Here is an 18,032-nt window from a genome sequence, read left to right as displayed (position 1 = left end):
TTGCAGACAAAGTTAGTGCTTTTGCTGAGAAATCTTCCCGAAGTGGTCAAAAACTTTGATGTTGATGAACAGAACTTTGCAATTTAAATCCTGTTTTCTCTCTCTCTCAAATATGACAGTCCCTGTGCTCCATGGACGAGTTCAAGCACCTAGACAGAGACGTCCAGGGTTCACCCAAACGCTGGAAGAAGTTTGTCGAGTCCGAGTGTCCAGAGAAAGAGAAATTTCCGCAGGACTGGAAGAGCAAAACCTCTCTCCAGAGGCTTTGCATGATGAGGACCCTGAGACCCGACCGCATGACGTACGCTGTCAGGTGAGCAGTGGGATCACCGTTTGACCTTTGTTCTGTGATCTTTGAAGGATCTCTCTGACCTGTTGGTGAAAGGGAAAAGGCTAAAGACAAAACCTTTGGCTTTTGTGAGGAGTTATCAGGGTGCGTGTTTTCATTTCTTCTAGTTTGTAGTAATTGGAGCTACAAGCTACTTGCTTCTGTAAACTGTTGGATTTCCCACATGCATACGCTTTTCTTGAACAAGAAACCCTTTTCTTAAAATTATAACTAATCATTGATCTATTTATACTATTAAAAGGCTCATTCAGTCATCATCTCATCAAAGGAAAAGTCTTATTTGAGGACTTAATAATTCATTTGTACCCTACACAGAGTTAAATAATCACGGAACATGGACTGATGTTTATACAAGAAGGTAGAGAAGAAAGATGCTTGAATCTTTAATTTGACAAGGCCTTTACTAACAGGGATATTTAATGTATTTTTGACGTTTTTCAAAGCATATATACTTGGAACAATGTAAAAGTTCAAGTAACTCAATGAAGATCTCGGATGAACTGAAAAACAAAAAAATTTTAGAAGTAGGGAAAATATTTGGAATGAGTTAATGTTTTACTTTTAATCCTTCTGGTGCTTTGTACACCAGAATAATAATGAAAAGTTCTTCAAATTCAACTTAAACATCTTGTTTCAACAAGGAACTAATCTTGAACAACAAAAACAAATGTTGACAATATTAAACCCAGATAATATTATCTGTCTGGAATTGCATTAAAAAAAACCTCAACCATACAAGCCGTCTGATTTAAACAAACTTTTTGTCGATTTTCTACCTCAAAGAGTGGTGAAACATAACGTGACAGCATGGCATGATCCTGCCTTCAGCCATTGGTTCAGGCTGGTTTCATGAACCACTGTCCACCACAGTGACCAGATCTAAGTACATCAGACATTTGGGATTTGGTGGAACAGGAGATTTGAATCAAATCTGCAGAAACTATGTGGTACAGCTTTGTCAGTGGAAACTAACCATGAGAAATGTTTTCGACACCCTTTCTAATGCTTCCTTTAAGAATTAAGGTAGTTGTTTGTCCAAACCGACATTGGAGAGTTCACCAAATCAAGTGGTCAGTGAGTGTATTTGAGCATTTAAGTATAATTTTGATCATGCATGGATAAAAGTAAACCTTAAATTAATTCCAACTTAACACACCAGTTCTTGTCTTTAAAACTCAGTGGTTTGTTTACTGAACAACCATTCTGTTAATTTTTATACCTCTATATATTTTCTTTGTTTTTCCGAAGCCCGTGAATTTCAGAAGCACTTCATGCTAAATGTCAAAAGCCTTTTTTAAGGCTGCACTTAATTTTTCCCCCCTTTTATGCAGAACATTTCACAACAGGCCAAGAGATGTCAAGTCTCAATCCACAGCGAAAAATCTATATAACTGTGTTGTATTTGGTATTTTTTGCTTACAATCTCTGCTATTTTGGTCTTCAGAGTATTGTGAAATATTCAGGAATAACATTAATATGTTTAATAATTAACATACATCCAGCCGATGTATTGTCACTGTTTTAAATAAATTCTTTAAAAGATCAAATATGAGTAGTCAATCTTTACACGGAATCTGTAACTCCATGACGGAGTTCAAATCCCAAACTTGGAACCTTCTCTCTCTCTGTATTTTCTATTTACTGTTGGTAAAGTTCACAAAATTTCAAATGCTCTTTAATAATTCAGATAGTATATATATATATATATATATATATATATATATATAATGTTTACCTATTAGGTAGAATGCGTATCATGCTCATATCATTCATTTACAAAAGAAACAGACGAGCTTCACCAGAACACTCATTTCCAAATATCAAATCTAAAAACTGCACAAAGGTGCAAGCTCCTAATCTATTTAAAGCATTCCAATTCTTATCAGCAAACTGTGTTTGAGACAGAAAGCATTTCTCATGAGTTGCTGATTTTAAACAGCTGTCTCTGCACTATAAGAGGAATCAGATTCTTCAAGGTCTGCACTTTGTCGGTCAAAGATGAAACAAAACAAGCTGAAGAGAACTAAGCCTTGTCCCCTCCTGCAGAGACTTTGTAGAGGAGAAACTGGGAGGCGAGTACGTGATGGGCAGATCACTGGACTTCGCCGTCTCCTTTGAAGAGTCCAGTCCAGCTACTGCCATGTTCTTCATCCTGTCTCCTGGAGTGGATCCTTTGAAGGACGTTGAGAAACATGGTAATGCCACTGCTTGATGTAAGCCTTAAAATTTCACTCTAAAGTTCAGCACAAACTAACAAGTGACCAATTAATCTTTTTGTATTTTGTTGAGGCGTATGGAGCCTTATAAAAGTGTTTATATCCACTGAAGTTTTTCAAAATTTGTCACACTAAAACTTTGCTTGATGTAATTAATATCACAAAACAATTATTTGAAGATACCCATTGAAAACGAACAATTTTCAAATTTAGCCCCTCCCCTCTCTTGCAGAAGGCTCACCTGACCAATCAGAATTAGAATCAAAGCAATGAGATTCTGAGTGAGGCTTAAAACTCTAACAACATGTCAAGCATGTCCAGAGATGAGCCTTTTTAGTTGAAACAAACAGGAAAAGCCAAAGCTTTCAGAGTTGAACCAGTGCAAGCATCTTAGTAAGTAAAGGAATTAGCTGCTATGATGGCTAATAATCCCATATGTGGACCCCAAGCTGCATCCAAACGCAACATTTCCGGAAACAGAAATTGAAGAACTGCTGCCGAAAACAGTTCCACAGGGCAGATCTTTGCTTACACTGTAAAAAAATCTTTTCATGAACCTGATCCCTGTTTACGCTGTAAGACCATCTGTTTTCCAATAAATCCCACAGCTGAATCCAAGGTGTATACTTCCACAAAGGATATTGATACTTCTACTAAATGTTTCTTGTTCTGTTTTGCTATACAGAAAATACTTTTTTTTTATATTTCTTTTTCCTAAATCGGTGTTAAAATGACCACTATGCAATGGTTTAGTATCAATTATTTCAGTGTAAATACTGTAACAAGGTGACTGGAATGAATACTTTATGAATAATCTAGTCTAACTTGTAGTTTTCTCTGATTACAACATCAAAGGTGTATCAGACAGAACAACAGTCTGCTGTGACGCCAGCCGTCCCTACCAAAGCACAGCAGTATCTGGGTAGATTAAGCGGATTATGCTAAAGGTCATAAATATATGAGGCGACACCACTGGTGTATTAGGGGCAGCGGAAAGTAAATGTCACCGGTTTGAGTTATTTTACGTCCCTGTTTGAATACTGTGTATGCCAACCCTCACAACTCCCTGGTTTTGTTTCTTTGACCAAAAACAATTCAAAAACTGGGAGCTCTTCCACTGACCTGGAAAAGGGGACTCTCACAGCCTGATATCTTTTTAATCTGCTGCCAAACTATTCCGTCTGTGGGTATTTAGAGTTGGCTCCATGAAATATTCAGGCAGCAGAGATTGTTTCAGCTAACTGTAGCAAAGCAATATCCACGGTGGGTCGGCGCAACCCGGTCCCCCGTGCAAATTCACGAGTCAGTACTTTGGCATTAATGCTCTTCATCATCATGTGTCGTATTGCTGGTGTGTAACATTCTGTTTCTATAGCTTAAATAACGTACTCTTTTGATTGATTTAATAATGGCGGTTAAATGCCGTTATTACCCGGAGAGAACTGTTATTGGTGAGACTTTTATTGCCGTCTCTCTCTCTTTCTGTCTCTCTCCGAGAGAAGCAGGGTACCGTGTGACATGCACCAGTCTCTCCTAATGTGATAAGTGAGAGCAACGCTTTCTGAAACTCCCCAAAAGAAGCGTCGTTATTGATCATCAACAGTTTTCTTTTTCAGCAGAGTCAGTAAAATCAAAGCCAAAAGTAACCAGTCTCTGCTGCAGAAAACGCTGATGAGTTCCTGATCCCCTGAACAAAAAAAAGGGGGGATTATTTTATCATGTGAAAATTGGGTTTCATCATCTGTATTAGGATCTAATTAGATTTTTATTAGATAGGTGATGTGATTTTGAAAGCTCTGCAGGGGACTAATGGCAGTGTGGAAAAAGACTGAAACTTTTTGAAATTTGAGAACAAGATTATCTGAAAATAAATGTCTGAATGGACTCAAAATTTTAAAACGGGGCAGCTTTGCAGACATATGGATTATGAAGTAACTGGATGTTAACACATAAAGTGATATTTATTTCAAGGGGGTTTCTGTGAAGAAATTGTTAGCAGTTTTAATCTTACCTGCAGTCTTCATTTTCTCTAAATACATATTGGTTTGTATTTGTTTTGTTTTTCCACAGGCTGAAGTTAATGGCTTTTGAGATTGGCATAGAAGTCCAATTTGAGCATATTAATATGATGTCATACCATATCATTAACTTTAAACCACAGTTAGATTTGCAGTAGATATGACAATGATCCCAAGTTAATGTTTTAATACAATAAAAATACATACATTTCATTTCATGAAAGAATTGGTCCACTCTTTACAAGTTTTTTATCAGTACCTTCAAATTTGTGGGTGTCAGTAAAAGCAGAGGCCTTTTACAGTTCTACTGGGCTTTGATTGGGGCGATACATTTTACGTTCTGTTGCTGTGCTTGGGATCATTGTCATAATTTTTCACCAGTGATCAAGTATTTTAACAGATGGGCCTCATATTTGATTCTTGGACACTTTGGACTCGTGAACTCCACGGTTTCCAGATCCCAAAGCTTTAAATCAGGCCCCAGTCAGCAGGCCTTGCCCGCTGCATCTGACAGCTGAATTCTGTCAGACAGAGAGAAGCATGGTCAGGGAAATTTGGAATGAACAATAAACCGCCCCCAAAAAAATCAACCACCGTTGGCCCCGTTGTGCACACCAGAAGTCTGAGGAAAATGTTTGCTGGGGTCCACAGATGGTAACAAAATAACTTATCAGAAGTAGTAAGGATGTTATTCTGTAGGTGTTCTGTATTGTTTGCATAATGCCAGCTCTGTAATGCACCTTCTAGCCATAATTCTTAGTGAGGCTTAGTCGACGTTAATCAATTCTGTTTAACTCATTGTTGTGTGTAAATCATATTAAATGTGTCTCTTATCCTCTAGGGAAGAAGATGGGCTACACATTTGACAACAACAACTTCCACAATGTGTCTTTGGGTCAAGGCCAAGAGGTTATAGCTGAACAAGCCCTGGATCTGGCCGCTAGGGAAGGCCATTGGGTCATCTTGCAGGTAAAGCAAACATCCATGTATTTCACGCAGCCGCCAGGCAGGGAATTTAAGTACTGAATGATTCATCATGATGCTAGGCATATAGATTTGGTTTGTTGGTTCCTGATCAGACAGATTTAAATCACCAAATTAGATTTTTCAAATATTAAAGAAATATGCAGCCAAGCATCGTTTAATCAGTTAATGAAATTGAGCTCAATAATCTTCTTTCTGATGATGAATATTCTTCGAAGGGCAGTTTTGTTTAGAGACATCATGAACAAAAATTTTTTATGGTTTTGTGTGTGCGTGTGTGTGTGTTTTTTATTTCTCTTTTATTTATTGTTTTTGGTTGTTTCCTTATTTTTGGATATTTAAAATATTTTCTATTTCCAGTGTTAAGAGTTCCTTACAAAATGAAAATGTATTGCTCTTTGAGAGGTTGAATTTACATTTTTATCTCGTTATTAATATATTTTTTATTAATATATCATTTATCGCAACAATTACTGGGACAATTTATTGTCCAGCAAAAGTTATGGTGACAGTCACAGGGAAGGAAGGAAAAAAAAAAAAAAAACTTAAGTAAAAACTTTAGCCTTTTTTTCCCAAATGTCTCTGTGACACAATCAGATAAAATATTCTTGATGCTGAACATAAACAGACAGAATTTGTCATGCTGACGATATATAGAGCCACTCGCACTGAAACACAAAATACACAGATTGATAGGCAGTTTGGGGTTGAGTGCCTTGCCCAGGGGCCGAGCATGCATGTAGCGACAGTGAAGAGTAAAAACTCCGCTGTAACAAGAAGAAACCTCCAGCGGAACCAGAACCTGGCTCAGTACAAGCGGCCGTATGGCTCAACCGACCGAAGGTCTGAAAAGACAGAACAGAATGCACAAAAAGAAACAGACTGATGTAGGAATATTTTTGATGGTCATGAAAGTGAAAAGTTAACAGGCGTATCTTCTATGTAGAGAAAAACAGTCTTTCTACGCTCATCTGGATGTCTGCTTTCCTCCATGGTTTGTCTGCATGGAAAAATTTTCTTTCCTGCATTTTTTCCCCTAACTGAATGGGTCGTTGTATTATATACGACAATATCTGAAGCTGCTGTGTCTGTTGTTCTCTTCTCCGGAGGGCAAGCCAGGCTTTTGCATTTTAAGTCACTGGGACTTATCGACAGATATGAACTGCAGATGGTGGGACACCCTTTTCTTTTAATTCACACGGTTGGTAGAGAGGGAGAAGAAAAAGGGAAACAGTGTTGGGATGGCATCGCTGTCTTCTCGAAGATCCAGGATAGCAGACAGAAGTTGCGTAATTACCTTAGCATAAGAATGCCGATCGATTAGGATTAAGAAGGTCTCGTCCCCCTAGCAACAAACCTCCTACTCACTTTTTCATCGACTGTCTGTGGCTCTGCCTGCCAAGAGCCACCCCCATGATACTGAGCAAAAAGAAGAATAAAGAAAAAGGACCGGGAGGAGTCATGTTCATGCTGAATTTTACCGACAGTATATTCTCCGTTTTTCCCACCGATTCCGCCATGCTGCTCTCCCTGTCTTGTAATATTTTATGCATCGACTTGCATCCTTTGCCTTTCCCACACTCTTCTGCTCTCATCGTCCACATTTTCCTCTGCTGCTGCATCAGTGGAAAGCCAGGTCAATGGCAGGTTCCCCCTTACTCGACAGGTAATTATATGTCTGAACAGCAGCTTCTGCTCGGATGGGGCTCAGAGAGGGAAATGCAGAAACTTTGAAGCAGGCCATCAGAAAGGTGGAGGGGGCAGATTGAGAGGCAATCAATCGGGCAGATTGGACCTGAATATCCCACATTGGCCACGCAGTCGGGATAGAGTGGCCTCGACTCGGCATCCTTTTTGCACATTTACTGTTAAAGCCTGGCCATTTCAGGGAAAATTCCTCACGCCAGTGTCCTGTCGATATTTCTTTTGCCTAGAGCCAGGTAGGTTCGGTCATATTTGGAAACAAAAATGTTTTGGAAATTTAAAATTACTCACTTACTTGAGGCTTTGATATAAAGTGGACCAATCTGTCTCTGCAACTGCCAGTCACCACAGGTGGTACTGCTGATTACCACGGAAACTCCCATGTTGCCTCTTTAGGAACCTGCCACCAACGTCAGTCACAGTGACAAAAATTACCTTGAATATATATATATATATATATATATATATATAATCTTAAGACCACTGCTGTTCATGCACTTTCAAAAGCTTTATTTTATTGCATGCTGGTAGACAAGACATACAAGGATTTGTAAAAGCAACAATGTAGAAGGCAACATAGTGCATGTCCACTTACTTTGCTAGGAACCACAGCAAAAATAGTTCTGTATTGCTCTGGAAATACTGTATGTAAATAAACTCAGTAATAAACTTAATTTAACATGTCAGAGACAAACAGGTAGCCTGTGTCGCACAGATTTTGTCGTCTATAAAATCAAGGAGGGGGTGAATCTCCAGTAGTAATTTGAGACGTGGTACATACTGAACAGATTGCACTCCATCACAGAGTAGGACGCAAACACACAACTATGAATACACTCGTACCCAAGAACAATAGTTGGGAACAATAGTTGTTTTTTTTTTAGATAATAACTAAGAATTGGTTTTGGAGTTTTTACTTCCTGTGGGAATAGAAAGGTTTAAGAGGCTGGTTAAAGAAGAACATTAATCCAAGCAACAAGAGGCAGGTCAAGGTTTGCTTGCTTTATTAGAATTTTAAAAACACACACACCTGCACTGCAAAGACACAAAATCTTACCAAGCAGTTTTGGTCTAGTTGCTAGTTCAAATATCTCAGTATCTTCAGTACTTGTTCCTTTAAACTTATTAAAAGAAATTTTTTTTCATGTTGTAAGTTAATTTAACTGCAGAGAGCGAGTAGGTTTTCATCAATATTAAGGGATTATTGACTTAAAGCAAGCCTGTAAAGCTTTCTGAAAAGTTACTTTTAAGTTAGTTTGATTTATTTCAATTGTAATAAGATATTTGCACTAGAAACGAGACCAAAATAACTTTGTAAGATTTTGTGTTTTTGCAGTGTAAGCTTCTTATTTGCATAGACCTAAATTTATATGATTTCCATACACATTAAAATATTTGAAAACACCTTCTTTCACATATAAGGATTTTCCTTTTGTTTTTGTACGTCCTGCATTTATACCCTAAACACGCAGTCCCATAATTGCACAACATTAAGCAATTTTTTTAAACATACAAATACTGCAGCTGTATTCTTCACATTTGTGAATTTATTCTCAGCACGCTGAGCTGTGAGTGCCTTCATTATGTCGGTGGAGCAGGTTTTATTTTTGATCCCCCCCCCCCCCTTCCCCCACCTCAGCCCCGTTTGCTGCTTTCCTACGTCAGTGTGGAGTCTGAGAGACTCTGAGCTGCGGGGCCGCCTCCTCCTCAGTGCAGGAGCCCAGCTGTGCAGCTGTCCTCGTCCTCGCCGCTCCCCGACCAATGCATTTCTTCCTCTGCGAAGGAGAAATACTGCGTGCGGTCGCCTGCGTGTGCTTCTGCTTGCTCGATGGAGATGCTTATGGTGCAGTTGAACGTGCCATTGTGCCTTCCCTCGGGGCGCGTGTGACAGCAATGCGTCAAAGACCTTGCCGGTGGTGTGTTCTAATGGCTTTTAGATTCAACTTTCATATTATTATGTAAATAGAGGACTCCTTGATGTGGTATCATTGGAGCCATCGAAGAAGCTGGGAGGCCCTTATCGGGAAGACGTTGAGGGAAGGAGGAAAAAAAAACCCCCTGAAAAACACGGCACCTGAAAATTAATTAAAAAGCCATAAAAAAAGGAGCTCTCTGCTGTCGTGCTTGTTTGTCTGTTGGCCTGCTGGTTCTTTCTCCGTTCCTCTCGTCTTCTCTCCCTGCAGCCACACGATGAATGCTTTCATTACAGTGACGAGTTCTCGGGCAGTCTCTCACTTCTACTGTTGGCTCGCTTTATAGCCAAACTATTTACATGCCAAGAGGAAGAGTTGTGCTGTGGCTTGATGAAAAAGCGTTTGAATTTAGACTTTTAATTTGTATACCGTTCATTACTCTCTAAGGCACCGGCAGGCGGAGAACAAACTTACGTCCTTCTCTGTTCCCAACTCCTCCTGAACTTCTTCGTCGGTGGATTAACTTTACTTTTTCTCCTGAGTCCCGCAAAACTGATGTCCCAACCCTCCCCTGTTGTTCCCTGTCATTCGTTAAAGAGTTCTTACTCCAGTCATCATAAGGAAGATTAAATACTGAGAGCAAAGGGAAATGAGAAAGTAAAGCGGCTTATGAATCAATGACTGCAGTTATTAGTGCTGTAATTAGATTTAGGGAGTGGGCAGTGCTGCGTGGTGAGATGTGTGGGGGGCTGGGCACACTCCTTATCAGTCATCGGATATCCTGTTCTCGTCAGGACGGTTGAGATGGAAACTTGAAGTCGTCCGCAGATCGTGTTACATAGAGATGAATACGTATAAAAGTCTTAAAAATCCTCTACCGGAAAACGGTCACTTCATTCTGTCAACCTAAAAAAAAAAAGCGTTTCAGGCGCTATGTACCACTTAATTTAGTGCCACATCAAAGTCACAGTAAAGAACAGGAGATGTGTAGCGTTTTAATTGCTCCTTTTTTCTAGTTGTCATCACAGGACGGAATTATATTGGCTATTCCAGCTCCTTATTATGGCTCTTTGTGTTATCCATTTAAGCCCAGACATTTACAGAAAAGTCAAAGTGCAGTCAGAGCAGAGTAGAGTCGAGAAGTGCACCGATCAGAAATTAGTGGCTGATTTGTGATCTTTGTTTCATGTTTTAACCGATTTGTATTTTTCTTTAGGGACTAAGATAGAAGACATATGAGGAGGAGTCGAAATGTTTTGTTTCCACACTTCCTAGCCTGAATGGCCGTTAAGGTTTAATAGGCAATGTTGCAAGGAGCTCTGAGCATCTTGTCTTAGAAATATGCACAATAGTACAATTACTACAGCAGTAAACATTAGGGCTGTTCTACGAAGGCAGACATTTTCCCTTGAAGATGCACCCAACATTTCTAAACCCAACATATTTTTTGTCATAAAAAATATTAATATAATATAAGAGGGTTTCAGTAAACAGATCGGAGTGACCCTGAAGCTCTTAGTTTTCGACTGACTGAACATTGACAGATTCTGGTGACCAGCCAATTCATTCATGCATCTCTTTAAAGCAAACTATCCTCTCTCACAAGAAATAATTTAGCCCAACTACTACTTAAGTACTTACTACTACTGAATTTCATCTTTACCATCATTCGCTCCACTTGACATAAGAACAAAACACTCCATCTTTGATGTTGTTGTGTGCAGTGTGGCTATTGAATAACAGATAAGTGACATTATTATAGGGTAGGCTAGCCTTGCAATAAATTCCACAATTGGATAATAAATTGTCAAAAACTCTCAAATTAAGCTATTATTTTTCCATCTCTTTGCTTGTTTTCTCCTCTGTAAGAACATCCATCTGGTTGCTCGCTGGCTGGGCACGCTGGAGAAACTTCTGGAGCAGTATGCCGAGGGAAGCCACGAGAACTTCCGAGTGTTTGTGAGCGCTGAGCCGTCCTCCACCCGCGACAGCCACATCATCCCTCAGGGGATCCTGGAAAACTCCATCAAGATTACGAATGAACCACCTACTGGCATGCATGCCAACCTGCACAAAGCCCTGGACAACTTCAACCAGGTAACACTTTCAGGGTTGCGGATATCAACGTGCTTAGTAAGTAGTAATAAGCTTTACTTCCATGCTTATTTTTAGATGATAGACGATAATGGATTCACAAGAACTAGAAATGTTTTAACAGTCCAGCTGGTCGGTGTAAATGCCAAAATACTTGTCGATAAAAATAAATATCTCTGGTCAGTGAACATGACCTAATGGTGTGTGTCATGCTCACACAAACAATTGTGTGTACTGTGCGCAGTATGCCTTTTTGTCCTTTCTGTGTTGTTTCTGGTCAAGCTATAATCTAGTAAAAAGTAACATCTTAGCAGACCTTTACAAAGTATTTTTTTTTTTACACCCACTTACCGTTGCAGGGTCATAGGTCAGGTTCCTCCCCCCAGCCGTCACTGGGAAAGAGGTAGGGTACGCACTGGACATGTTACCAGTCCACATACTAAGGGTGTTTTCACACCTGATAGTCCGGTGGACTCTGTTTGACTCTGTGTTGAAAATTTCAACTTTTGTAATGTTTTCAGCTGGTGCAGTTTGCTTTCATAACCTCACCGTGTCAAACGATACAAAAACCTGTTCCCTCCCTTGCCTGTGGTGGCGCTGCACTGAAAGAAACAACACCAAAACCCTCAGAAGAAGACACTGAGCACAACTTCCTCCTTCAAACAATGTGAACAAAAATTAAGTGGTATTAGATTTTAGCGAATGTAAGTTTTCGCTTTTGTCTTTGGCAAAAGACCACAAGCTGTTTCTCCCTATAGCGTTAGACTCTTGTTTTGCTTTTATTGACCCAAAATGTAATTCTTTATAGTCCACTTCCTGCTTTTGCAGCGATCTCTAGTCTGCTTGCATCCACATATGAATTTGAACCCTACCAGAGGTCGCTTTACTTGAAAATACAGTCTCAATACAAAAAGACTTCACGAACCCAGGCATCAGTGCTAACAACCTCGATAGCTCTCCAGACTCCTTTAAAAATAGTGAAATCGACATTACCACTTACAGCAGCGCTTCTCCATTCCAGTCCCCAGGTCCCCCTGCTCTGCATGTTTTAGATGTGCCTCTATTCCAGAACAGCTGATTCAAATGATTGCACAGACACACACACACACACGTCAACTCTTGTTTTGCTCCCATTTTGAGGAGAAGTTTTTACTATTTGTTTGACTATATTTAGTTACTCTCATGAAGTTACGGTGACTAGGGAAGATATGGACCCAGAGCACCAAATTTCCCAGAACAATATGAGTGCCCATTGCATGGGATCAAAATATCTGAAGGCATTTGTTTTTTTATTTATTGTTGAAGAGGTTTTGTTCTTCTCTTAGTTGTGAGTCATAGCTGAGACAATACAATGTTCAATTTTATGAAGTTGCCAAATTACAATTGTTACAACAAACAAAAAGTACAGTTGTCTCCTAGCTACTCAGTTTCCTGTGACCTACGCAGGGCATAAATATAGGCATTGCTGAAGTGAAAACTTGGTATGGTGAACACTGGTGGGGGGGTGGAAGGATTACCTGAGGACAGATATCTGAACAAGGCCAATTTGCGGCTATGTTATCAGGGAAAAGCTCGACGATATTATGCTCCTGGTTCATTCTGCAAGCTCCGTAGTTAGAATGGACACAATGGCCTCCTCAAGTGTTTCTCTACCTTATCGGTTCTTTGTCTGTATCTAAGCCTTACCATTACCTCAGTGCTTTGCTGCCAATGCATCTTCGCCCGCACCATTACCTGACCTCCCGGTTACGTCCCGATCCATTTCCACAATCCTTAGTTTGCTGATGTGTATCTTGCCTGATAAGTGCGATGTGTTTGTGAGCCCTGCCTTATGCAGAGGCATGGGGAGGCCTGCTGAGGTTAGGCTCAGAGAATATTCTGATCACGTGTTGTCGGTGAGACTTAATCAATGGCCGCCTGACTCTCTATTATGGACCACCCGCAAGGCTAAAGCCAGAGCTAAGCCAGAGAAATAACATTCTTTTTTCTTTGATTTTTCTGCAATTCTCCAACATAATATCTTCCCAGACCACTGTCAAAAAAATGATATAACTTACATCACTAAAAGCTAAACCCTTGAGAGTGCCTATGGATTTCCAATTCCTTATTGGTTTGTTCAGCCTTTCATTCTTTGTGGGTAATCAGACATCAAAGATGGTTAACTCTGGCAGTTCATTGATATGGAAATGTCCTTTCAGTTCGTGTTTGTGAATGCAGGGTATGAATGTGTGTGCGTGTTTGTACCAACAATCTTGCAGCATTTTGTTTCTCTCCAGTCCACAGGTCATGGATAGGGAGGTTATGCATCTCTTTCAGCTGGGTTGAGCAGAGGAGCGCCGTGCAGAATATTAACTAAACCTCAAACGACCGTGTGTGCGTGGGTGTGTGTGTGGCAGTAGGCCTGCACTCTACTTATTCACTCTATGTGCACATCGTAGCAGGCAGCTCCCCAGGGCACTGCAGTAGGGGGGAAATGTGGGGCCTTTACTGTGATACACAGCTTGCTACATGCTAAAGTACAGAGACTCTGCTATTCTGGTTTCCATAGGGATTGTTGGGATGCTTATTTAACTGACTCCCCCACCCCTCTGGAGATTGCAGCGCCATTTACTTTTCTTCTTTTTTTTTTTCTTTTTTCTTTTTTTTTTTACTTTATTTGCCTGTCTAGAATAATGAGCCCAGGAGACAGTTGGAAGCTGAAAGCGCCTGACAAGTTGTGACAATTAAAAATGAATCTCATGGTCGGCTTTATTGCAATCCAGTCACCTTCTTGTCTCTGTGTTACTGTGCTGCATCAGGGAAGATTTGACAAAATGAAACCGTTCACAGAGCCGTCTGCCACAACTTTGTACCTCTAACATACGGGTGTGGAAACAATTATTGGTGAGGCTGCAATGTTACATTCAGTCCATGAGACTATACAATCTTTGTATAGTCTTGTTGTTGCGGCATCACTTTAAGGTATTATTATGAGCCCCTGATATTGAGGTGGATGCAGGGTATCAAGCTGCATAAAACCTTGATAGAAGACTGATTTGGAAGTAACAAATTAAATGGTGTGTTGAGTTGCCTTATTGAATTGAGTCCATTTTAAATAGCATATATATATCTCATCTAACTGGTTAGGCTAATTGTTAGCCAGTTATTTTCTCTCAGTACTCAGAAAGTAGTTTTTAAAGGCTTGTACATTCTCCACAAGAACAGATAAATGTGTTCCTTTACTCAAGGTTGCAATCACAATAACTAAATTGTTTTACATTGAGATATTTCCTCCTTCACAGCAACTCAAATGTATATCTGGTAAGTCCTCTTAAGTCTCTCCAGTCGTAGGGTTTGTCACTGTAGCACCCGTGGTCACTTCAAATTTCTGTTCAATCACACAATACTTGCTGGACACCACAAGAAAATTATGTTCTACCAAGAACAAGCTGCAAGAATTCCCAAACCAGTTGTCCAATGATAGAAATTCCCCTGTTTTTGCAAGGTATCGACTGGTTTTATAGTTTCACTCAGAAAACACAGCAAGAACAAGCTGCCAAAACTTCACAACCTGGGCTGCAGAAACAGAATGAGATCATTTGGTTCTTGCAGTCCTAGGAGAAAATACAGATTTTGCTCTTATTTTGGGGATATGTACACCTTGATTGTCTTTTTCCCAGCTGCTGATCCAAACTGTGTCATCATGACTAATTTAAAATTAGTTTGACCCTTTTCAGTGTTTATATATCAAAATACCGTCAGCCAGAACAACAAAGTCTTTGTTCTTCATGTCTGTCAACATAAAAAGGAAATTCAAAAATGACTATCTTTCTTACGTCAAAAAAGTGTTAAATGTGTGTTAGAAAGTACTCACCTTTTTGGGGGGGGCTTGAGTTTTGTGGAACTCAACTGTCTTACATGAAACATATCTGCATGAAAATATTGTAAAAATGAAAAGGCACTGTAAAAAAAATCTAAAAGATCTTCTTATGGGGTTTGTCCTTTGGTTTCCCAGGAATCACTGGACATGTGTGCACGGGAGAATGAATTTAAAAGCATCTGGTTTTCCCTCTGCTACTTCCACGCGGTGGTCGCCGAGAGAAGAAAATTTGGTCCTCAAGGTTGGAACAGATCATATCCCTTTAACACTGGAGACCTGACCATTTCTATCAACGTCCTCTACAACTACCTGGAGGCCAATCTGAAGGTACATACCCTTCTCTCTCTTTTCTTCCCATTCTTGTGCGGGTGGATTGCAAAGTGTACCGTTTGCAGCCTTAATTGGAAATGTGAAGTCGTGTGACACCCTGAGGCACTTTTGGCGGAGCAACATTGTCTCGTTTTCTAATTGCCAGGTACCGTACGATGACCTGCGCTACCTGTTTGGTGAGATCATGTACGGGGGTCACATCACCGATGACTGGGATCGTCATCTGTGTCGAACTTACCTGGAGGAGTTTATTAAGCCAGAGATGATGGAAGGGGAGTTATTTCTGGCGCCTGGTTTCCCCTTGCCTGGCAACATGGATTACAACAGCTACCACCAGGTGAGGGAAACGTTGGCACCAATTGGATAACATCAGACATCAGTAAAACCATTCCCACCACTGAAACCACAGCAAAGAAAAAAAAAGAAAGAAGGAAAATAGAGTTTTTTACAGTTGGATCAGACGTTGTATAAATGGTAAGTGATCCAAAAGAAAGTTCAGGTCCCTCCACCTACTTGTTCCCGGGGGGCTTTTCTGTGCTTTCTGCAAATTAATGATCGCTTCAAATGGCTCTGACCGAGCAGCTATAATTAATAGGTCTTTCTCCATCATTCTTCCCTGGGCACTGTGTGGACGTATACAGTTCAATGCTAAATCAATACCAATAAAACCATGTGTGGGTCCCTGGGAAATTACAGATTGTAGTTTAGTTATATAAATATGTCTCACAGGTAGAGTTGTTCTGTGGGTGGAAGAAGTTTCTCTGTTAGTATAAAGTAATCTATCCTAAAAGGCAAGATGCAACGCCTTTATAAGTTCACAGTAAGACCATACAGAAATAACATTTTGTCTAATTATGTGGTAGTGTTTTATAGACTATAATTCAAGTACAAAAGCAATATCAAAGATTTTGATGTTATGCTTCTTTACAAACATGTTTGAATGGTGACTGTTGCATTTTATTGCTGTCAGGCATTTAGCCATACATCTGAATTTTTACTCCTTTTTGTTTTCTTGTAAGAATCAATTGTATTGATCAGACTTGGTGTTTGTCTGTGGTTCCATTGATAAACATCCAGTTAAAGTATTAAAAAAGAGTTTAATGTGATTGATCATTGTGAGTTTACATTCAGAAGCAAAACTTTTGGTTTCAGAGAGACAGAAGACAGTCTGCAATAACATCTGTGCACTAATGTTATTTCATCCAATTATAAAAGCTCAGCTTGAATCACAAATCTTTCCATGAATACTGAAGTATTTCCCCAAACCAAAAGTCTATTCTGCATTTCACTTAGATGTCAACAATATCTGCAGTATAGTCGTCGTCGAATGCTCACAGTAGGAGGATTTAGAAAAAAAACTAAACAGTACAATTTAATATGTATAAAAATGAAACATTCAGTAAAGATTACTATTTAATTTAGTTCTCAGCGATTGCCACGTCTGTTCCACGTTCACTGTCCACTTCTAACCTCACATGTGTACTGTTGCTGATATGACGCGTGAAGGCAGTTTGCTTATTTCTTTACCTGTCATTTATTGGTTTATTTTTATTTGGACAATTACTAAAACTGTTCTCTGCCGTTATAATTTGCAGTATCTACAAAACACGAAAAACACAGTTGGTGACAAAAAGCACTGTACATTATATACATAAGCTAAATTATTGGAAATAAGTTCACATATTAAAAGTTAGTTTAAACCATTTTATTGACGCCGACAGCAACATGTTTGTTTCTAATTTTATTTTAGCAGCCAGCAATGCAGAACAATTAAAAAAATATATATATATATTGGAAAAACCAAAAAGGGTTTTTGTTCATCAGTGTGTGGAGTAGATTTATGGATTGGATTGAATAATGAGTTTTAACAAATAAAAATATAAACCATTGGTAAAGCTACATGAAAAATAAATATTTTTTAGTACAAACCACCGGATGAATATAACAATTTAAATTACTTTATGATTATATATTTTCTTTCTTTCCATGATGGCTGGTGAGGCACTGCCTCACCTGCCTCCCCTGACCGCACGTCACTGGCTTCAACAAAATAAAGTATTTTTTTATGCTGGTTCAAATAAAATTTCTTGAAGTGTCCTTTGACTTTTAAACCTGCTTAGCCAACTTTAAGGAGTCGTGCTATTGTGTGGCTGCTGCTTCACCTCAACATCCCGTCTCTTTTTTTTTCTGCCCCTCACCTTTATTTATCACTGAACACAAACCCTGATTGACTGGATTAAATCAGCAGTGGTTAAAGTCTGTGTGCGCTGTGGCCCACGGTGATGTAATATGTGTGCAATAATCGGTTCAGATTCCTCCCATACTTTTTTCCGGTGGAGCCAAAGAGGAGTGGGATGTTTGATTTGGATTTTATTTCCCCTTAGTCTGTGGACTGCTCAGTGAGCACATATAGATGTATTAAGTAGCTCTGGAGGGAAAAACTGCAGCTTTTTCCTCTTCGCTGTCACAACACAGCCAGGCTGAGCCAGGAAGGAATTTGGCCAGAGAGACGGGGCTTTTAAATGCCCTCTGGGTCTAGAAGGCCATCACTTCCACCATAAACCA

The 18,032-nt window shown here is 39.6% G+C and overlaps 1 protein-coding gene across 5 annotated transcripts in view; it reads left to right on the top strand.

Moving 5' to 3' along the window:
* Nucleotides 1-18,032, top strand: part of dnah9 (dynein, axonemal, heavy chain 9) — a 159,836-nt gene that overhangs the window by 125,509 nt on the left and 16,295 nt on the right. For all 5 annotated transcript variants that reach the window (XM_044102455.1, XM_044102458.1, XM_044102457.1 and 2 more), the window contains 6 exons: nucleotides 120-313; nucleotides 2,396-2,544; nucleotides 5,425-5,552; nucleotides 11,054-11,281; nucleotides 15,273-15,464; nucleotides 15,613-15,804. In XM_044102455.1, the coding sequence (XP_043958390.1) occupies nucleotides 120-313; nucleotides 2,396-2,544; nucleotides 5,425-5,552; nucleotides 11,054-11,281; nucleotides 15,273-15,464; nucleotides 15,613-15,804 (1,083 nt within the window). The remainder of the gene's footprint in view (nucleotides 1-119; nucleotides 314-2,395; nucleotides 2,545-5,424; nucleotides 5,553-11,053; nucleotides 11,282-15,272; nucleotides 15,465-15,612; nucleotides 15,805-18,032) is intronic.

The sequence above is a fragment of the Gambusia affinis genome, linkage group LG20 (genome assembly GCF_019740435.1).
Source record: "Gambusia affinis linkage group LG20, SWU_Gaff_1.0, whole genome shotgun sequence".
Lineage (NCBI taxonomy): Eukaryota > Metazoa > Chordata > Actinopteri > Cyprinodontiformes > Poeciliidae > Gambusia > Gambusia affinis.
Note: the sequence above shows the minus strand (reverse complement) of the source record. Positions and strands in the feature narration are given on the sequence as shown.